Here is a 23,090-nt window from a genome sequence, read left to right as displayed (position 1 = left end):
ATTGCAAAGGGTCTATGGCAGCCTGTAAATGTGATATACTGACTCCTTAATGTAGCGCGGAAACATCATTGGGCGTACTACGGGGTTCTGAGGCACCCTCCAGGTACCTTTGTGTCTGTCTACATTTTCAGCATTTAGTTTAATGCCTTGTGTTTTGTTTCGCAAGAGTAACCAGTCCAACTGCAAACATTGCTTAATACTCAGGAGCAAGTGTTACCCAGCTTGCTAACAATGACTGAGGGAATCAGATTATTTTGTGTAACACATGTTGTGCGTTCACATTTACCCATATGTGTAAAAAACTAATCTATGAATAGCTTCGCTTTGGTCTCACTAAATAAAAACTATTGAAATCAATGCACTACCCTGGGAAAGACCGTTCTGCATGTTTGGCTCATGACTTTGGAATTATGGAAGATTTAGGTTTAGTCTTCCTATAATGCTGTATATTTATATTCATTCTCAAAGGTCTCACTTATGCTGTCATGACTCCTGGCGATAATTTTCTGAGCAAACACTTGCCTGTATGTGTCTGTCAAAAACGTATTTATGAAGTCGCACTTTGGAATAAAGCAGAATAGGTATTAATTCAGTTGACAGACCAGCTTCACATTTTAGGAGTTTCAAGTTCTGCGTCTTCCACTACACAGTCATACCACAGATAACTTAAATCCGTATTGTAATGTGAATGGTTGAGATCTGCGGGAGTAGTATGAAATTTACTATACTACACGCGTGCTGACGCTTAGTAAATACCGTACGTAAGTTAGTTTTTGGTGACATTCCTATTCTTTATTCTCATATAAGTATCTGTTATTACAAGCTGACATGTGTAATAACGTGATACGAGGAAGAACTGATTCATCCCGCTACTTTATTTAAACTTTAGGATAAACAGCGTCTAGATTTCACTCACACACCAAGAAAGGATTTCAACGCTTCGCTTCTCTTATTAACACGATCGCATAAGTCATCTGCAGTAAACAGATACGTGTAAGCTCAATAAGTATAATACACCGCACAGGTAAGTTAACTTTTTAGCGAATGGGGGGGATATCGTTTCTAATTTTTGTGATTGAAGAGCCAGCCAACAGTGCGCATTGCATTGTGGCCTGCTTCTTATGAGTTACAGTTTTAAATGCTCGTAACTGGCTGGTCGACGTCCATACAGGGAATGTGACGGGCACCACAAATGGAATTCTTTAACCATATCCCAATTGGAGAGTGAGTTGGAATTTCTGAACTTGAAGTTAAAATATTGTTTGTTTATAATTACATTGTAAGCTCATAAGAAACCTTAAGTTGCGCGTTTCAAAAAGAAAAAAAAGTAAGTCTTCACGCGTGTTTAAACCGAAGTAAAGAAGTTCCACAACGACAGCGTTTACACTGAAATAGCATGTACTCTACCAGTATCATTGGAACACCACACTGAAAATCTCTCGGTAATTGGAGGATGAGAGGCCGCTGCTAGACCACAAAGTACGGCAAGAAAGAACAGTTCACTCTTCCACAACCTCCGTATTTTTCAGCCAGCGATGACAGTAAATGTCACGGAATGTTCATTAGTGCTTGTAAGATCCCTTTCCTTGTTCGTGGCGGACGAACTACCTGAGAGTGAGTCAGAAATCCAGTAACGCCTCCATTGAGCGTTTCGAGAAATGTGTCACTGTGTGATGAAAGTGCGCACGGTTTTAGGCTGCTGGTACAGCTGCTTGTGGCGCCACGCGTGCAGAGGGGGGCCGGGCGCCGTGTGGGTACTCACCAGCTTGAGCAGCTTGATGAAGATGGAGGCGATGCTGAGGATCTTTGCGGACATGGTGGTGCCGCGCGCGTCACGTCTCAGCCGACAATGGCGGGTCCTGGCGTGGCTGCAGCTATGGCCTGGCCGGTAGATAACTCGTGCCACCCGATAACGCCGACACACCTGTCGGGAGCTCCCTCTGTGACGCCGCGGATCACAGCGCCGCCATATCTGGGCTGCCACACTGCGACATGCCCACTGGGCTGCCAGGGAGAGCGCTTGTTGGCAATGACACCGCACCGCGATAGCGGTCCATCCCAACAGTTCGCTGAACTTCGCAGTCTCCCACAACAATTGAAACGACACATCACTTCTATAGTGGTGTCTTTGCAGTATTTTATCTCGATAATGAGGTCGTGACAGAGCCAAAACATCACTTCTCCCTCTTGACAGCGGACTTCTATTGCCTTTCTGCCGTTGTATTGTATCAAACACAGATACACTGCCTGCCAAAAAAATGAAGCACCCAAAGGATATGGTCGCATGTCAGAACAAGTACAAATCATCGACTGTTATGTAAATGATCAGAGTTGCAGTTCTCTGTGTCACGTAGAATGCCCAGCAGAGGCCGGTATGAGTGGCCAAGCGGTTCTAGTCGCTACAGTCTGGAACCGCGCGACCGCTACGGTCGCAAGTTCTAGGGGACTGATGACCTCAGCAGTTAAGTCCCATAGTGCTCAGAGCCATTTGAAGCCCAGCAGAGTACACCACTGTTGTCCTCCTTTAGAGTTGTTACCAGGTGTGGTAGGGTATGTAAGAAGTCCTCAGCTATATTGAGTGATTACTTCCAAGGACATGATGATGCTGCATATTCGTGTGAGGCCGTTATAAGGAACTGAAGGAGTTTGGGATGGGCCTAATTGTGGGTCTCGATGTGGCCAGCTGGTCAAGTCGTGCAATATCCAGATTTGTGGGACATTCGAATGCGATAGTGGCTCAATGTAGGTTGCAGTAGGTACTGGGAGATGAAAAAGCTTGCACAGGATAGAGTAGCATGGAGAGCTGCATCAAACCAGTCTCAGGACTGAAGACCACAACAACAACAACAACAGTGGCTCAATGCTGGATTGGGGCATTCTAATATGGCAGCGGCCTGATCTTGGATTGCATGGACGCTTGAGGGCAGACATACTCGTCGTCGAGGTTGCAGTCGACCACGTGTGGCCAGCCTTGGGGAGAAGGTGCACCAAGCACATCGTAATCCTGTCACATCTGCGCCTGCCGTCTGAAAACAAGTAATGGACATCTCGCAACATTTTGTGTCATCGCCCACGTTTGATCGGAGGCTAGGAACAGGCGGACGACGGAATTACAGTGCATCTACATCTACATATATACTCCGCTAGCCACCAAACGGTGTGTGGCGTTTTACGTTTAGTGTTCCTTGCGCGACTTCACTGTGTTTGAAGTGGTGCGCTCGCAGTTTCCCTTCTTACCGCTCAGACAGTGTAGCGTGCTAGTGGAAATGTGTACTCAGGCGAGAGAGATTTTGCACGCGTGCGAGAGTACGTCACTGCGTGAAAAAATGTTTGGAAGTCTGGATCTCTGCTAAAAAAAAATCTTATTAAAGAAAACACACAAAGTTCCTGATTATGACAAAGTACATCACAAGACATAATTATGACCAAATGAAAATGAAATGGAAATGGTCGGGACATGTAGCCAGGCAAAAGGGCTGGACTGAGGAAGTACTTTGCTGGATTACAAGGGATAAAAAAATTCAAGATTATAACCTAATAAAAGGTGCGTACCGGTAGTTAATAATAGAACACATGTAGGGCCTATATGAACGTGTTGTTGTTGATGTTGTTGTGGTCTTCAGTCCTGAGACTGGTTTGATGCAGCTCTCCATGCTACCCTATCCTGTGCAAGTTTCTTCATCTCCCAGTACCTACTGCAACCTACATCCTTCTGAATCTGCTTAGTGTATTCATCTCTTGGTCTCCCTCTACGATTTTTACCCTCCACGCTGCCCTCCAATGCTAAATTTCTGATCCCTTGATGCCTCAGAACATGTCCTACTAACTGGTCCCTTCTTCTCTTCAAGTTGTGCCACAAACTCCTCTTCTCCTAATTCTATTCAATATCTCCTCATTAGTTATGTGGTCTACCCATCTAATCTTCAGCATTCTTCTGTAGCACCACATTTCGAAAGCTTCTATTCTCTTCCTGTCCAAACTATTTATCGTCCATGTTTCACTTCCATACATGGCTACACTCCATACAAATACTTTCAGAAACGACTTTCTGACACTTAAATCTATACTCGATGTTAACAAATTTCTCTTCTTCAAAACCGCTTTCCTTGCCATTGCCAGTCTACATTTTGTATCTTCTCTACTACGACCATCATCAGTTATTTTGCTCCCCAAATAGCAAAACTCCTTTACTACTTTAAGTGTCTCACTTCCTAATCTAATTCCCTCAGCATCAGCCGACTTAATTCGACTACATTCCATTATCCTCGTTTTGCTTTTGTTGATGTTCTTCTTATATCCTCCTTTCAAGACAATGTCCATTCCGTTCAACTGCTCTTCCAAGTCCTTTGCTGTAAAGCTGAAAACCGTTTTAGAGGAAATATTTATAGCGTATTTGATTTCATATGACAGGTGGTAGTACAGTGCTGTTTTCTTTATGTGTGACCAAAGCTCTTAGACAGAGGAACAATATTTACATCTGGAGACAGCCTAGAAAGCTAAAGAGCTCCACACTGTTGTGCGAGACCTGTCAGTGTCGTATTGACGTACTCCTGCAGCGAATACGATGCATCTTTGGTGGTCGTGTGAACCCCTACATTATCAAAATAAAAATAGTTATTTGAAATCTTGAAGATTTTCGGAACGGATCCTCTATTTGTCTGTGGAGCCTTGCTGACACATTGGCGAGTCTCTTGTTGTTTGGTCTGTCGGTGATTCCTTTAGAAGAAGGGCTCGGCCGACTTCTTTCCCCATCCTTCCCTAATCCGATGAGACCGATGACCTCGGTGTTTGGTCTCTTCCCCCCCAAATCAACCCAACCCATCGCCTTTAGAAGACTTGCTGTAAATAGGTCAGTACCTCCCTCGATGCTCCCATTGAGAGGTGTTTTTCATCTTGAGGACGGACGTGAAATGTCCCCTAATAACTTACTATAACCTGACTGAATCCATTTTTATTACTTTCGAAGCTGTGTCTGCCGTTTACGATAACCGTGCACTCTATTAGGCACCGATAAATATTATTGTTTCTTCTGGTTATGAGGTACTGTGTTGGTGGAAAAAGACTGCCATATAGGTAAAAGTTAGAGAGCATTTATGCCATTATACAATATTTCGATATGGTATTCTCAACCTGAAAATATATTCTGCCATGTGTAACCTGTCATCAAAAACGTGGGGAATGAATTGCAGCCGTGTGTTTCACTTGGTGCTATTGGCCCTTTGTCAGTTATTTCTCATTCTCGAAGCATTATGGGTGACCAGACGTGAAGTTTGTGTGTGCGCGTTGTCGAACGATGGTGTACCGCTATGCTGTTAAGGATAATATGGAGTGGAATGGATTCAGTGACGTTATAATAAGTTACTAAGGGGAATTTCACGTCCGTCGTCAAGATGGAAAACACTTCGCAACGGGAGAATCGATGGAGGTACTGGCCTATTTACAGCAAGTCTTCTAAAGGAGCTGGGTTGGGTTGATTTGGGGGGGAAGAGACCAAACAGCGAGGTCATCGGTCTCGTCGGATTAGGGAAGGATGGGGAAGGAAGTCGGCCGAGTCCTTCTTCTAAAGGAATCACCGACAGAGCAAACAACAAGAGACTCGCCAATGTGTCAGCAAGGCTCCACAGACAAATAGAGGATCCGTTCCGAAAACCTTTAAGGTTTCAAATAACTATTTTTATTCAGAAAATGTAGGGGTCCACACGACCACCAGACATGCATCGTATTCGCCGCACGAACGTGAATTTTGACTTCATACTTGTGACAATGGCTGAAGAATGTTACGAAATGCTGCACAAGAAGTATGGAAAACCTTGTTTCTAAAAAGTGTGTATACATGCGCTTCCATGATGCTCGAGACAGCGTGAAAGATGTGCAACAGGTCGTTTATGGAAGGTTCCAATGTTAGAGGAGCACGTGGGAGTGTCGTACAAGAGTGCTTATACAGCTGTAACCGAAAAATTGCAAGAGCAAACGATGTTCAGGGGTAGTACATCACGACAAGACTGGAAACAGGAACAGGGTAGGATGGAGGCGTGCAGGGATCTTATCGACATGGTGGGTAGTAATGCCACCTTTCCTGAACCGATCGTTACAGGAGACTAGTCGTGGTACCTGACGTACGATACAGAATAGAAGAGGCGAAGCACTGGAATCCAAAAATGTGTAGGTGCAAGAAGCTGTACATCAGGACACCGCTAATTACCTTCTTTTATGGGAAGGGAATCATTCACAAGGAGTACCTGCCTTAAGACGTGACATTGACTGCAGACGCATATGTGAACGTCTTAGATCGTTTCATGGAGAGGATGCGACAAGTACCACCACATAGTACAGCGAATGGATCCTCGTGTCTGGTGTACGGAAATGCACGGCCCCAAACCACCACAACCGTGCACCAGTTCCATCATACGTAACGAAGTTTGCAGTGATGAATTCTGTTAACCACACAGTGGGCGTTAATCGTTGTTGATTATGTTTATAATAAAATAATTGCAGCTGAGTTGGAATTTGCAACTATTAACAAGTAAAAGGGTAGGGGGCTCCAGCAGCAAAAATACAAATGGAATTTATTACAATAATTGTATTTCTGCAAAATATGACTGTTTCGACCAGAACGAAGACGTGATTGCAGCTACCCTTTTGAAAATTTATTACTAGAAAATTAATATCTTTCCATCACACACTTCAATTTAAGAAAATTAAAACCTACGTATAATATGCTCATTTTACTAACGAAAATCTGAGAGTAGTTTTCCTGCATTGTAATTCTTAAGACAAATGTAACACTGACAGATGGACGATCACCGGAGTCCTATAGTGCATGTCATTACCAGGCACTGCTGGACTGTGAGCGGGTATCATGAGATTCGTGCAAAGGAATATGTTGGGCGAACGTAGCGATAAAGTCGAAGGCATGTGTATGGAACTACAGGCCGATTTTGCTTAGTGGTGACAGACTGTAGGTAAGCGATCCCTGAGAGGGGAAGGAGAAAAAGACGTCATACGGCCTGAAATGCGTTCCAAGGGAGGTACACTTACTCGAATGTGGAGATAGATCTTTGACAGTGTAGGTTTCAATGATGAAAGCACACATAAAAGCGCACAAGGCAAGTGAGCATGTTGTGTGTGTACTAGTTTTCTAGCTCCAAACTCAACAGGGCAGTGAGCTGTAGTACCACCGTGTGGCAGCCGCGTTACCCTTCGTGTCAGCAAAGGCACACCTTCTGGCAGAGGAGGCACGGCCACCCGCAGGAAGTGCAGATATGACTCGCTTGTGAGGCGGCGTGGGAGGATGACTGGTCACACGAGGAGGTCGCCAATAATCCCCGTCCACAAATTGAGGCTAAACCGGCTCTGATGGTTTGTTGCCACCATATATCACGGAGATTTGCCGTTTCTCACTGGCGGGTATTGTGAAAGTTGACGATATTGCCCTCTGTAAAGGTAGTCTCACTTGCAAGTAGGATGGATGACCAAAATCCCAGCACCGTGGTGACCCTTGGACGAACCAGCGACAAAACGACCACCACGGAGAGAGATGCATAGGTAATAAGGGCGACACGCATTATAAGGGGTAAGGATAGTGGCAGTCGTCGTGGAGAATGTTCCACAAGGTCATCTGGCTTACTCCATGCTGGCGCGACGCCTGCCTAGTGCTAATACCGGTGTCACTGTCAAAATCTTTGATCTCCACCTTCTAGTGTGTGTAACTCCATTAGAACGCTTTTCCAGGCATACGTCTATATGTCGTTTTTTGCTCCTTTCCCTAGTGTTTTAACTATCTCTACGTTCAAGACGGCCACTATCCCATGTACAGCCGTAGCCTCCTACAGGTAATAAATAGTATGGGAAGCTGTTTCATATTGATTACCCTCGACGGCGCTCATCCGTGCGCTTCAAAAGTGACTTACGTCGATGTTGGGATGTTTATTTGCTGCGGAAGAACTACCAGTGGGGGCCACGTCGTTCAAAATGGTTCAAATGGCTCTGAGCACCATGAGACTTACCTGCTGAGGTCATCAGTCCCCTAGAACTTAGAACTACTTAAACCTAACTAACCTAAGGACATCACACACATCCATGCCGAGGCAGGATTCGAACCTGCGACCGTAGCGGTCTCGCGGTTCCAGACTGTAGTGCCTAGAACCGCTCGTCCACCCGGCCGACGCCACGTCGTTCGTTTGATGCACTTGATGCAACAGTGCCTTATGTATCTGCGGTTTTTACAAGTCCGACGCAGATGCTTGCACGGAGCAGCACAGATAATGTAGAGTTGATTTATTATGGTGTCCAAAATCAAGTACGGACGGCAAAAGTTGAAAAGCAAAGGAAATTTAAAGAATTACTTTTCACCTTTTTACGATATTGCATTTCCTATGTCGTTCAGGAGTACGACGCAGTGTTCCTATGCTCATGCACGCATGCATGCTCGAAGGGACAGGCAATATGGCGACTACAGCTGTTATGAAATGCACGAAGTGTATATGTAATTGCGAGTATGGTCAATAATCAGTTGTACAATGGAATTACGACATTAAAAATTCGTGCAGGACCAGGACTCGAGGCTGGATTTCACCCGTATCGCGAGCAGTCGCCTTGTTGTACTATCCGAGCATGCTTCACTGCGAGACCCAAACTTCCATGTCGTCAACTATGAGCCTACAGTCTGTACTCATACATTCATTATGTTTATTCCCATATCGTATGTATCCGCCGCACCGGGCAAGCGGCTTTTAGTTAAAATGTCTCTCCTGTACGGGAAGATACAAAGGGACGTACGAGTGCACGTTCTAGACGCATGATTGAGGACATACGGAAGGTTAGTTGTGGCCACGAAGCTTGGTCGGATAGTCTAATGGCAAGGCTGCCACTCGCGATAAGCGGGAAATCCGAGTTCGAGTACCGGTCCGGCACAAATTTTCATTGTCGTCATCCCATTATGCAGCCGATGGCTGTCGATATTCGCAACTGTGATTACATCTAATGTATTTCAGCGTTTCGTTCATACGGTAGTAAGGTCCAATGTTTCCGGGCGTGCGGCACGTTTGCTATAGTAACACTATTTTCACACAATGTCGATGGCTTGGAAAATATCAAAGAAATGAAGGAAGCTACTTTGCGATTTGGTGTGCTTTGTCCGGTGATCCACGAAAGTGACGTTGCGACAGAAAACGGATTTGTGTGTATGTGCTCTGTGCCATTCTCCTTCGGTGAAAACACTCGGCTTACCTACATAGTATATGTTTTGAGGGGTGGTAGCATGGATCAAAACAAGAAACAAATGTCCAGTAAACATATCCTACAATATGCGGACCTTTAGAGCTATGAGCACTTGTTCATCTTCACTACTATGTAACTGCTGTCGTGTACTGAACAAAGCTTCATAGCTCGTAAAGCATTCATTTTAGAGCTCATATTCACTCGACATTTTCGCCTTGTTTTGGTCAGTACTACAATCTCTTAAAATACGAAATACTTTTTTTTTAAAACCTGTATTCAGTCAAACAGATGTTTTACTGTTATTTACAGCTATTGTTGAAACTTGTTTGCTTGTCTCAGAGTCATCACAATATGTCTTACTCATAAGAGAGAGGTTTGATGTCACACGCAATCGTTTTCATTTAATCCCCTACCTTTCAGGAACCGATTCGTCTAGGGGCCTTTCATTCGGCTCGTGTTGACTTGTCTACAGAAAGACGACGGCGCAAATCGCCCCGAGATATTTTTGACGAGTAGAGATGGTTCGAATGTAGTCTGAAGTTTGGCATCTCATCGCTCACTGCATCAGTTATATACCATCAGTACAGACGACGCAGCCGGCCGGAGTGGCCATGCGGTTCTAGGCGCTACAGTCCGGAACCGTGCGACCGCAACGATCGCAGGTTCGAATACTGCCTCGGGCATGGATGTGTCCTTAGGTTAGTTAGGTTTAAGTAGTTCTAAGTTCTAGGGGACTGATGACCACAGCAGTTAAGTCCCATAGTGCTCACAAGGAAACCTCCCCATCAGTTTTTCAAGGCCTATCCACTGTGCCAACTTATAACTAAATCTGAGGGGGGTGCGATGGGGAGGTTCCCTTGTCAGAGCCATTTTGAACAGACGACGCAAAAGGAACCATTATGCACTTTTCCCATGATCTGTCATGGATTGAGAATATTCGACTGATTGCAAGTTTGATATTATAAACTTTTGGAAACGACAACAAGCAGTTCTCATTTTCTATGGTAACAGTTTCAACCATCTATTTGCAAAGATATGGTTTGTTATGTGTCATCTACCTAATTAATTATGGTTTAGTTACATCAAAGGGGTTGGTTGGTTGGTTGTTTTGGGGAAGGAGACCAGACAGCGTGGTCATCGGTCTCATCGGATTAGGGAAGGATGGCGAAGGAAGTCGGCCGTGCCCTTTCAGAGGAACCATCCCGGCATTTGCCTGGAGTGATTTAGGGAAATCACGGAAAACCTAAATGAGGATGGCCGGACGCGGGATTGAACCGTCGTCCTCCCGAATGCGAGTCCAGTGTCTAACCACTGCGCCACCTCGCTCGGTCAAAGGGGTGAGAAACCACCTTCCGTCCTCTCCAACCCCACCCCTCACCCACCCTCCCACACACACACACACACACACACACACACACACACACACACACACACACGAAGATTTCGCCTCGACAATACTAAGCTGCCTCTTTCGCCTGTCATCCTTATAATTTAATTACTGTTTCTTAGGCTACAAGCTCAGTTAAAAATAATTGGGACGGATGTTTTCTGAGGTAGCAAATGGAAATAAAATATAGAAATTAAATTATTGCACAATAATTAAACTCCGTTGCGGTCCGGCGTTTTCAGGAGGATTCCACTCAATTGAGGAGCACGTCAGGAGTGAACTGCAGTATAAATCTACGTAATTGTAATAGGCAGTATACTCAGGTGATATGTGAGTTCACTGGAAAGTCTTTTCTTTCGTGCTGCCGAGAGAAATAATGATCCAGCGAATGAAACCGAAGGTCCATTTGTCATCGACTCATTACACATCAGAACTTTGCATTTATATTGTGTCCTTTTGTGCACGCAGGCTGTGACATTAAAAGTAATTGCCTAAACCTTCCCTTTCAGGGGTTCGCTGAGTGTTCCACCAGATCACACAAGCTGTATTTATGACCCCCTTAGAAAGTCGTAATATGAGAAACGGGCGCTAAAGACGCAGGCGTCAGCATTCGCGAAGGAAACTGCTGGTGAGGCCGGCGGAGCCAGCCAGTTATCACGCCGATGCTAAGGCTGGCCTAATTACGTCCGCGTTAACTCATCTTACCGCAGACACTTAGCGCAATGCCCTCGCCTGCAACTGCCAATGGCAATCCACGTGTCAGATTTCATGGCGAGCAACCCATCAGTATCCCATTAGCTCCAAACTGATTCATTTGGTATCACTGGACACCCGTTTCCCAGTTTTTGTAGGTCATCACCGTGGAAAAATATTGGTCAAGTGTGTGCAACCCATACCAGATACCGCTTAAATAGGACATTAAGCGTATACAAACAAGAGCAGCACGAATAGTCACAGATTTGTTTGCCACGGGAGAGCATGGAGGAAATGTTGTCAAACCAGAATTTGTTGACGCTTGAAGTAGACGCCAGTTATTCTGCGAATGCGTGTTTACAAAGTCTCCAAAGCAGTGTTAAGTGAAGAAACTAGAAATTGGCTTGAACTGCACTACGCATCGCTCCCTCAGAAACTGCGAACACAACATTGCACTAGCTTACAGTGCACACAATGGAATTGAAGCAGTCATTCTTCTCGCACCCTGTTGGCGAATAGAAATGTCCTACAGTGCTAATGGTGACTTGATATCGTTGTATTGAGCAACATTAAGTCCATGAATGGCTGCAGATGGTCTTCAAGTAGCCGAACATAACCATTTCCAGTCAGTGGTCGGTTCAGTTGCACTAGAGGACCTAGTCCATTCCATGTAAACACAGCCCACAACGTTATGGAGACACCACCAACTTGCGCAGTGCCTTGACAACTTAGATCCATGGCTTCTAGGGTCTGCGCCACACTCGAACCCTGCCATCAGATCTTACCAACTGAAATAAGGGACTCGGCAGACCAGACCACAGTTTTGCAGTCGTGTAGGGTCCAACCGATGTGATGACAAGGCCAGGAGAGCTGCTGCAGGCGATGTCGTGCTGTTATCAAAGGTGCGCGCGTCGGTCGTCTGCTGCCACAGCCCGTTAACACCAAATTTCTCCTCACTATCCTAAGCGATACGTTCATTGTACGTCCCACATTGATTTCTGCGGTTATTTCACGCATTGTTGCCTAAAATGTGTTGTTCTCGGTACACTCTTGACGCTGTGGATCTCGGAATATTGGAATTCCTTAACGATTTCCTAAATGGAATGTCCCATGCAGGGCAGGTAGGTTAGAAAATTTAAAAAGGGAAATGGATAGGTTAAAGTTAGATATAGTGGGAAATAGTGAAGTTCGGTGGCAGGAGGAACAAGACTTTTGGTCAGGGTTATAAATACAAAATCAAATAGGGGTAATGCAGGAGTAGGTTTAATAATGAATAAAAAAATAGGAGTGCGGGTTAGCTACTACAAACAGCATAGTGAACGCATTATTGTGGCCAAGATAGACACAAAGCCCATGCCTACTACAGTAGTACAAGTTTATATGCCAACTAGCTCTGCAGATGATGAAGAAATTGATGAAATGTATGACGAGATAAAAGAAATTATTCAGGTAGTGAAGGGAGACGAAAATTTAATAGTCATGGGTGACTGTAATTCGTCAGTAGGAAAAGGGAGAGAAGGAAACATAGTAGGTGAATATGGATTGGGGCTAAGAAATGAAAGAGGAAGCCGCCTGGTAGAATTTTGTGCAGAGCATAACTTAATCATAGCTAACACTTGGTTCAAGAATCATGAAAGAAGGTTGTATACCTGGAAGAATCCTGGAGATACTAAAAGGTATCAGATAGATTACATAATGGTAAGACAGAGATTTAGGAACGAAGTTTTAAATTGTAAGACATTTCCAGGGGCAGATGTGGACTCTGACCACAATCTATTGGTTATGAACTGCAGATTAAAATTGAAGAAACCGCAAAAAGGTGGGAATTTAAGGAGATGGGACCTGGATAAACTGAAAGAACCAGAGGTTGTACAGAGTTTCAGGGAGAGCATAAGGGAACAATTGACAGGAATGGGGGAAAGAAATACAGTAGAAGAAGAATGGGTAGCTCTGAGGGATGAAGTAGTGAAGGCAGCAGAGGATCAAGTAGGTAAAAAGACGAGGGCTAATAGAAATCCTTGGGTAACAGAAGAAATATTGAATTTAATTGATGAAAGGAGAAAATATAAAAATGCAGTAAATGAAGCAGGCAAAAAGGAATACAAACGTCTCAAAAATGAGATCGACAGGAAGTGCAAAATGGCTAATCAGGCATGGCTAGAGGACAAATGTAAGGATGTGGAGGCTTATCTCACTAGGGGTAACATAGATACTGCCTACAGGAAAATTAAAGAGACCTTTGGAGAAAAGAGAACCACCTGTATGAATATCAAGAGCTCAGATGACAACCCAGTTCTAAGCAAAGAAGGGAAGGCAGAAAGGTCGAAGGAGTATATAGAGGGTTTATACAGGGGCGATGTACTTGAGGACAATATTATGGAAATGGAAGAGGATGTAGATGAAGATGAAATGGGAGATACGATACTGCGTGAAGAGTTTGACAGAGCACTGAAAGACCTGAGTCGAAACAAGGCCCCGGGAGTAGACAACATTCCATTAGAACTACTGATGGCCTTGGGAGAGCCAGTCCTGACAAAACTCTACCATCTGGTGAGCAAGATGTATGAGGCAGGCGAAATACCCACAGACTTCAAGAAGAATATAATAATTCCAATCCCAAAGAAAGCAGGTGTTGACAGATGTGAAAATTACCGAACTATCAGTTTAATAAGTCACAGCTGCAAAATACTAACGCGAATTCTTTACAGACGAATGGAAAAACTGGTAGAAGCGGACCTCGGGGGGGGATCAGTTTGGATTCCGTAGAAATGTTGGAACACGTGAGGCAATACTAACCTTACGACTTATCTTAGAAGAAAGATTAAGAAAAGGCAAACCTACGTTTCTAGCATTTGTAGACTTAGAGAAAGCTTTTGACAACGTTAACTGGAATACTCTCTTTCAAATTCTGAAGGTGGTAGGGGTAAAATACAGGGAGCGAAAGGCTATTTACAATTTGTACAGAAACCAGATGGCAGTTATAAGAGTCGAGGGGCATGAAAGGGAAGCAGTGGTTGGGAAAGGAGTGAGACAGGGTTGTAGCCTCTCCCCGATGTTATTCAATCTGTATATTGAGCAAGCAGTAAAGGAAACAAAAGAAAAATTCGGAGTAGGTATTAAAATTCATGGAGAAGAAGTAAAAACTTTGAGGTTCGCCGATGACATTGTAATTCTGTCAGAGACAGCAAAGGACTTGGAAGAGCAGTTGAACGGAATGGACAGTGTCTTGAAAGGAGGATATAAGATGAACATCAACAAAAGCAAAACGAGGATAATGGAATGTAGTCAAATTAAATCGGGTGATGCTGAGGGGATTACATTAGGAAATGAGACACTTAAAGTAGTAAAGGAGTTTTGCTATTTAGGGAGTATAATAACTGATGATGGTCGAAGTAGAGAGGATATAAAATGTAGACTGGCAATGGCAAGGAAATCGTTTCTGAAGAAGAGAGATTTGTTAACGTAGAGTATAGATTTAAGTGTCAGGAAGTCGTTTCTGAAAGTATTTGTATGGAGTGTAGCCATGTATGGAAGTGAAACATGGACGATAACCAGTTTGGACAAGAAGAGAATAGAAGCTTTCGAAATGTGGTGCTACAGAAGAATGCTGAAGATAAGGTGGGTAGATCACGTAACTAATGAGGAGGTATTGAATAGGATTGGGGAGAAGAGAAGTTTGTGGCACAACTTGACTAGAACAAGGGATCGGTTGGTAGGACATGTTTTGAGGCATCAAGGGATCACAAATTTAGCATTGGAGGGCAGCGTGGAGGGTAAAAATCGTAGAGGGAGACCAAGAGATCAATACACTAAGCAGATTCAGAAGGATGTAGGTTGCAGTAGGTACTGGGAGATGAAGAAGCTTGCACAGGATAGAGTAGCATGGAGAGCTGCATCAAACCAGTCTCAGGACTGAAGACCACAACAACAACAACATGTCCCATGTGTCTAGTTCCAACTGCTGTTCTACGTTCAAAGTCTGTTAATTCCCGTCGTGCGGCCATAATCACGTCGAAAACTTTTTCACTTGAATTACCTGAGTACAAATGACAGCTCCGTCAATGCACCATACTACCGCCATCTGTATACAGATCCGACTATGGGGGCGGGGGCGGAATCTTCGGTGCTCAAGCTTCATGGGGGCCCGAGTTTTTGTCAAGGGTTCGAATCCCTCAGCTTGCTAAGTTGGCAAAAATCATACTGCTTTTCCAGAATTAATTTTTGTATCAAATTATAAATGATAGAACATTACACCCAGCACCAGCGTAACCAGTCTTCGTTCCCAGCCGGCCGTTGTGACGGAGCGGTTATAGGCGCTTCAGTCCGGAACCGCGCTGCTGCTACGCTCGCAGATTCGAATGCTGCCTCGGGCATGGATGTGTGTGATGTCCTTAGGTTAGTTAGGTTTACGTAGTTCTAAGTCTAGGGGACTGATGACCTCAGATGTTAAGTCCCATAGAGCTTGGAGCCATTTGAACCATTTTTGAATCATCGTTTCCACTTCAGTTTTAAGAGTCATACAGGCCAGCTGCATACAGTTCTATTTCGTGTTTAATCTTGAATGCCTAATGCTGTCTCTAGACATAGTGCACGAAAACCACCTTGTAATGAGTTAGAAAATGTGCTTCCTTTAAATGTTGTTGGAAATCCTCCCAAAACATTTCCCTAACAAATGTACTCGACAACAACTATGAGGTATGAGGTTTAAGAAATAACGAGCTTCTGATTCTGATCTTACGCGAAAAACTAGTATACAGAAATTATTTTTGTTCAAGAGTAAACACAAGGTAAAACGTTCCTATTGATGTACAGTTGGTTGTCCTGGAAGAATCATAAAAATGAAGAAAGCAAATGACTTGAAAGATGTACGTTGGCCAGAAGTAAAGAGTTAATCTTATTTTGTTCGTCCGTAGAATACCAGCTTATATGGGTACTCTCACGTGGTTTTTGTTTCCATTAGGCTGATTTCATGTGGTCCGCCACGAATTCCTCTTCTGTGCCAACATTTTCATGTGCGCTGAATGTATTCTAATCTCTGTCTTCCTCTACGGTTTTTACTCTCTGTAGCTCCACCCTAGTACCAAAGCAAATTATTCCCTGATTTCTTAACATAGGTCCTGTCACCCTGTCCCTTCTTCTTGTCAACGTTTTCCGTATACTCCTTTCCTCTCGTTTCTGCGCAGAACATCCTCATTTCTTTACCTTATCAGTCTACCGAATTTTCAGCATTCTTCTGTAGCACCACATCAGAAATGCTTCGATTCTCTTCTCTTCCACTTTTTACATGGTCTGTGACTCACTACCATACAATGCTGTGCTCAAAACCTACATTCTCCGAAATTTCGTCCTCAAATTAAGTCCTATGTTTGATACTTGTAGACTGCTCTTGGCCAGGAATGCCATTTTTACCTTTTTGCCACTGATACTCTACTTTTTATGGTCGCCTTGCTCCTTCCACCATGGGCTATTTTGTTGCCTAGGTACAGAATTCCTTAACTTTATCCACTCCTTGATCCCCAGTTCTATCGTTGTTACACGCTGTTCTCATTTCTTTCACTTCTCATTACTTTCGTCTTCCTTCGGTTTACTCTCAGTCCATATTATGTACTCATTAGGCTGTTCATTCCGTTCGACAGCCCCTGTAATTCTTTTTCATTTTCACTGAGGATAGCAATGTCACCAGCGAATCTTATCATTGATATCCTTTCACCCTGAATTGTAATTCCACTCTTGAACCTTTCTTTTATTTCCACCACTGATTCTTCGATGTACAGATTGAACAGCAGCAGCTCTTCGTTCTTCGTCTTCCATTCTTATTATTCCCTCTCGGTTCTTATTATCCGTCTTTCCCTGTAGCTTACCCCTATTTTTCTCAGAATTTCGAACATCGTGCACCATTTGGCACTACCGAACGCTTTTACCAGGTTGACAAATCCTACGAACGTGTCTTTATTTTTCTTCAGTCTTGCTTCCATTATCAACCGCAACGTCAGAACAGCCTCTCTGATGTCTTTACTTTTCCTAAAACCAAACTGATCGTCATCTAATTGATCCTGACTTACATGTGTGAGTTGTTAACCTGATTGTGCGATAATTCTCGCACTGGTCGGCTTCTCGGTGTCTACGGAATTGTGTGGATGGCGTTTTTCTGAAAGTCTGATGGTATTCCACCAGTCTCGTATATTGTACACACCAACGTGAGTAGTCGTTTTGTTGCCACTTCCCCCAATGATTTTAGAAATTCAGATGGAATGTTATCTATCTCTTCTGCCGTATTTGATGTTAAGTTGTCCAAAGCTCTTTCAAATTCTGATTCTGGATCCCCTATCTCATCCCTGCTAACTCCCGTTTCTTCTTCTATCACATCAGACGAGTCCTCCACCTCATAGAGGCCTTCAATGAACTCTTTCCACCTATCCACGTTCTCCCTACATTTAACAGTGGCATTCCCATTCCACTCTTAACGTTACCACTCTTGCTTTCAATTTCACCAAGGTTGTTTTGACTTTTCTGTATGCTGAGTCAGTCCTTCCGACAATAATTTCTGTTTTCAATTTCTTCACATTTTTCATACGACCACTTCGCCTTAGCTTCCCTGCATTTCCTGTTTATTTCATTCCAAAGGGACTAGTATTTCTGTATTCCAGAATTTCTCTGGCCATTTTTGTACTTCCTTTTTTCGTCGATTAGCTGAAGAATTTCTTCTGTTATTCATGGTTTCTTCGCAGTTACCTTCCTTGTACCTATGTTCTCTTTTCTACCCCTGTGATGGCCCTTTTTAGAGGCGTCTATTCCTCTTTAACTGAACTGCGTGCTGAGCTGCTCCTTATCGCAGTATCCATAGCCTCAGAGAACTTCAGCTTCTCTCTTGATTCCTTAGAATTTCCGTATCTCAATCATTTGCGCTTTTATTCTTCAAAACTAGTCTGTTAAACTTCAGCGTATTCTTTATCATTACTAAGTTATGACCTGAGTTATATCTGCTCTTGGGTATGCTTTACAATCCAATATCTGATTTCGGATTCTCTGCCTGACGATGATGAAATCTAACTGGACTCTTCCTGTACCACCCGGCCTTTTCCAAGTACAACTCCTCTTTTTGTGGTTCTCGAACAAAGTATTCGCTATAACTAGCTGAAATTTATGGCAAAACTCAATTAGTCTTTCTCCTCTTTCATTCCTAGTACCAGACCCACACTCTCCCGTAAACCTTTCTTGTACTACTCCTCCTACAACCGCGTTCCAATCCTCCATGACTATTAGATTTTCCTCTCTTTTTACGAGCTGAATTACCCGTTCGGTATTCTCATATACTTTCTGTATCTCTTCATCTTCTGCTTAGACGTCGGCATGTATACCTGAGCTATTGTTTTAGTGTTGGTTTGCTGTCGATTCTGATGGTGACAACCGTATCACTGAACTGTTCACAGTAATTCACTCTCTGCCCTACCTTCCTATTCATAGCGAATCCTACTCATGTTATACAATCTTCTGCTGCTGTTGATATTACCCTATACTAATCTGACCAGAAATCCTTACCTTCTTTCCATTTCACATCACTTGCCCCCACTACATCTAGTTAGACTGGGATCTTTTGCCAATGGAGAGACCGTCAGGACACTTTTTCAGATACAGGCCATTTGTTCTGTGGATACACATTGTCTTTCCTTCCGAGGTTTCCGTGGCCTTCTGCATCCTCGTTTCGTTGATCATTGCTGAATATTCCGCGTTTTAGGGGCAATTTACCATCCCAAAGACAAGAGAGTGCACCTTACCTCTGTCCGCTCCTCCGCCCTCTTTGACAAGGTCGTTGACAGAATGAGGGTGATTTCTTATGCCGGACATATTCGGCCGCCATCACTTGTGATTTTTATTCAGAATTTAAGCAGTGTCGCGGTTCGAACCTGGGACCGAGGACGTTTCGATGACTAGTCAAAGACGCTACGCATAGACTTGATGTGACATAATTTCTTGGTCAACGAGGCTTGGTCTTAAGAGATTCAGCTCAGAAAATTGGAGATTTTTTTAGGCCTGTTAAGATACCTTTTAGCTCACTTTTTTGTTGCTTAAGTACCACTTTGGGCATATTTGTTTCAGCGTGAAGTGGCAATTATACAGAGACAGTGCGTCATAAAGTTTTATTGGAGAAAAATGCTGAAGAAAAAGTTTGGTGACCTCAGAACGCTTGCGGTGACACTAGAATTCTTATCATGTGTCCACAACGTCGCCTCAGACCGGATATTAAATGCATATTTTACTAGATAATTAAGGCAAATTTGAATATCTGGATCCTGGTAACGGATACCGATATCGAAAAAAATTTCGTAAGTTTCCAAAAATGTCATCATGAGGAAGTATGGTAAAATTTTCAACGATTTGCTATAAGTAGAAATTAATAAAAGTGGCCATCTCCACAACTGGTACTTTTCGTATCCAAACATCGCAGTTTCCTCAGAAATCATCCATTAACAAATGATGATTATATAAGCTACGTAAGGTCCACCTAATGCAAAAGAGCCAACCTATTTTCTTAATTTCTCTCGCTGGAGGAAGTATGTAACGCTTAAATTTTGACCCTGTACTGGTTAGCCACAAAATGCCTATTCTTCCGATAGGCATACAAATGGTCGCTAGACCGAGGCCAACCAGAACAGTTGACCCCTTATCACTGTGACCAATAGAACCCGAGACTTTTGGAACGTATTAGTACCGATTGCATTTGTGAACATATGCTTAGTGTTTAATAAGAAATTGTGTTTATTCTATTTCGCTCTAATGAGTATTTTTTGTGCATTTCCAACATCCCCGACTTACATTATTTTTTAATCATATCAAACCTTGTTTAAAATAACAACAAAATTGGGTTGCTGTATTTGAAGAAGGGGCCCAATCATCGATCTTGTCCCAGGCCCAGTCCTGGTGCTCTGATCCGTCTGTGTACGTGTAGGGCGGGGGAAACTCCTTTGTTATTGCTATGCCGTGCATTTAGATGAATTCGTAGCATCTATTTGGAGGTGAGATAGCTTGTCCAGAAACATGAGGAAGTGGACCAGTGGTGTGTGAGAACGTTGCATTGTTGCAGGCGCTGGGGCTGCCGGTGACGGAGGAGCAGTTGGCCGAGTTGGAGGCGCACGTGTACCAGGTGGACCTGGCGGCAGCCGCTGCCGAGGAGAAGCTGACGCGCCATGACGTCATGGCGCACGTGCACGTGCTAGCCAAGCAGTGCCCTCTGGCGGCGCCCATTATACACCTGGGCGCCACCTCCTGCTACGTGGGTGATAACACGGTCGGTCTCATCCTTCTCAACGCCTTTGCCTGTTGCTGAGAAAGTGTCTCTACGAGGGGTAGCCGTAAAGTTTTAAAAGTCACCCTAAAAAATGTTACGTAATTATTTTTTTGTTTGATTGCATGTACATGTTTGCTGTCCTGGTACACATCGAAATCCCCGCCCTATAGCACAGAATCACGTCGCTAGAGTGGCCAAATCGGATTGACACAGCCCCTTGACAAAGAGTAGTATCATGCGAAAATCGTTGTCGTTTGAAGTGGAATGTTCCTGTTGTCAGGCCTATCTAGATGAATTCTTCAGCTATCTGGACTAGCGTAACACAGCATCAGCATATCCGCTACAACTGCAAACTGCACGGTACTACTCCTTATCAATGGCCTGCGCCATTTTCATTTGGCTACTGTACGAACGTGGCTGGTTACTGTGGGGATGGGATTTCAGTGTGTACAGTCATGTACATGACTCAAACAAAAAATTAATTGTGTTAATTTACTTTTCTACGTTGATAATTAAAGCTTTGTCTACCCCTCATGAAAGATGAATATTACTCCTAAGTAACTATTTCTTCCAGAGATAACGTCGATTTCTTACAAAGATAACGTCGATGAAAATAATACCATGTACGACCTCCTCTGTTAATACTACAGTGTTTGTTCGTCAGGGAATGTTTAGTATTAAGTTCTAGCTTATTGGAGTTAGAAATTGTTTTCACTTGCTTGAAACACAGTGAATACTATTTCCGTGTTTTGGGGGAAACTGATATGGCACACAGGTAATTTTCTACTTCATAGGAGAAACGTTCAGTGGGTTTGGACAATCCTTTACTGAACCACAACACAGTTTAACGGGCCTTGTGGACAATACCACCGTTTTGCTGAGACAGAAAAGGGCCGTCTCCAAAATTTTGTATCAGTGTCTACAGTATAGTGTTGCCTAAAATGTTTTCATTAACAAAAGTGTTCATTATTCTGCTGACCAAAACAAATAATCCCACTCTAAACCAGGAGAAAAAAGCAGATCATTGCACAGTTTCCATTAAACTTCACTCTCGCCACAACACATTTGCATAAATACCTTTTGTCAATATAAACACATCAAACTGAGTGACACATCATTAATAAATACCTGGCATTCCACAAACAATCCTTTCATGGCTCTACGAATAGTGTTGTTTGTTTTACTAATAGTGACATCACGTCCTTGTTATTAGCGTGAATACAGCTGTGAAAATGCTGTTCTATGTAAGTATTTGCATGAATATGCCTGAAAGAAAAAGAAATTTTTCTGTGGCCTGCTGAACTGAAAACAAAAATAAAGATTGTAAATATTCAGGATGGAGTTCCTTCCAATTATTTACTTTCTATCCTGATGTATTATTAAAAGAGATTTTTTTAAGTGCCTGGATCAACATTGTTCTTCTCCATACACTACATATTTTCTTTTAGTCCAGCAAGTTTCTGGTTTCTCCTGATTTCTGTAATTGCCACAGTCATTGTTTATTTAATGCCTGCCCCGCTATCTTCAGGTCTGATGCACAAGACATTTCTCCATTCCTTGACATGAACAATGAATATTTTAGGCACCTGAAGACAATTCCTGAGAACCTGTCTGAAAATCAGGTAGGCAACAGTGCTGGATGTCAGTGACAGTAACAATAGTAACATGAAGTACTGTCACATTCAGAGGAGTGGTACACAAACTTGGAAATAGGAATCTGGAAGTGCTTTGTCTGATGTCTGTTCACTCTTGTTGGGCAAACGTGCTTTGTATATCTGTGGAGGGCAGTGCCTTTTGGAACCTGAAGTTAATCTGCTTCAATTTGAAATTAAACAATGGAAAGTCCAGGTTGGAATATCAACAATTATGAAAAGGATAGATTGCTGCTCACTATAAGACAATACGTTGAGTTGCGGACGGCTCGATAAAAAGGCTGTTATATACTGGATTTCAGCCAAAGCCTTCTTCAGGAAAGAAAGGAAAACACACGCACATTCACACAAGCAGGCACAACTCGCGCGCGCGGAATGTTTGGCTGTGTGTAACAGTCTTTTTTTCATTTTGCCTGGATGTCACTCAGCGTGTCATCTTTATGGTGAGTAGCAATCTACCTTTCCGTGATTATTTATTTCAAAATCATCATTTATTTTACCAATTTTATTCTTCAGATATGATAAACAAGTTAATTTTTTGCAAGAAAGATTGGGTATAATAATTCAACAGATTTATCGTACTTCGGGACAGTGTCCCCATTTTGAGCTCTACCTGGTTAAAAACACGATATAAAAAATTAAAATCTGTACACATAATTCTGATTGATGGCAGTCTAAAACGACCTTTTCCTTTTCCAGTCTCCTGATAACCAACTGTAACTTACATGCTGTGGTTTCAACTGGACAAATACAACAAACTTGCACTATTACCGGAAATACGGAAGCGTCGGATCCCGCCCGTCTGCTTTGACCCATGATGTCACAAATATGGCGGAAACGACCATAAATCACG

At 43.2% G+C, this 23,090-nt stretch overlaps 2 protein-coding genes across 2 annotated transcripts in view; one reads left to right on the top strand and one right to left on the bottom strand.

The window, feature by feature from the left end:
• Positions 1-1,842, bottom strand: part of LOC124596483 (protein snakeskin-like) — a 53,115-nt gene extending 51,273 nt beyond the window's left edge. Inside the window, exon 1 of the mRNA XM_047135628.1 lies at positions 1,763-1,842. Coding sequence (XP_046991584.1) covers positions 1,763-1,816 — 54 coding nt within the window. The 5' untranslated portion in view covers positions 1,817-1,842. The remainder of the gene's footprint in view (positions 1-1,762) is intronic.
• Positions 1,843-1,849: 7 nt separating this feature from the next.
• LOC124594276 (adenylosuccinate lyase) overlaps positions 1,850-23,090 on the top strand; it is a 52,683-nt gene continuing 31,442 nt past the window's right edge. Inside the window, exons 1-2 of the mRNA XM_047132641.1 lie at positions 1,850-2,026; positions 20,382-20,585. Of these exons, the coding sequence (XP_046988597.1) occupies positions 1,850-2,026; positions 20,382-20,585 (381 nt within the window). The remainder of the gene's footprint in view (positions 2,027-20,381; positions 20,586-23,090) is intronic.

The sequence above is a fragment of the Schistocerca americana genome, chromosome 2, assembly GCF_021461395.2.
Source record: "Schistocerca americana isolate TAMUIC-IGC-003095 chromosome 2, iqSchAmer2.1, whole genome shotgun sequence".
NCBI classification, from domain to species: domain Eukaryota; kingdom Metazoa; phylum Arthropoda; class Insecta; order Orthoptera; family Acrididae; genus Schistocerca; species Schistocerca americana.
The sequence above is the reverse complement of the archived record's forward strand: the minus strand, read 5'-3'. Positions and strand labels throughout refer to the sequence as shown.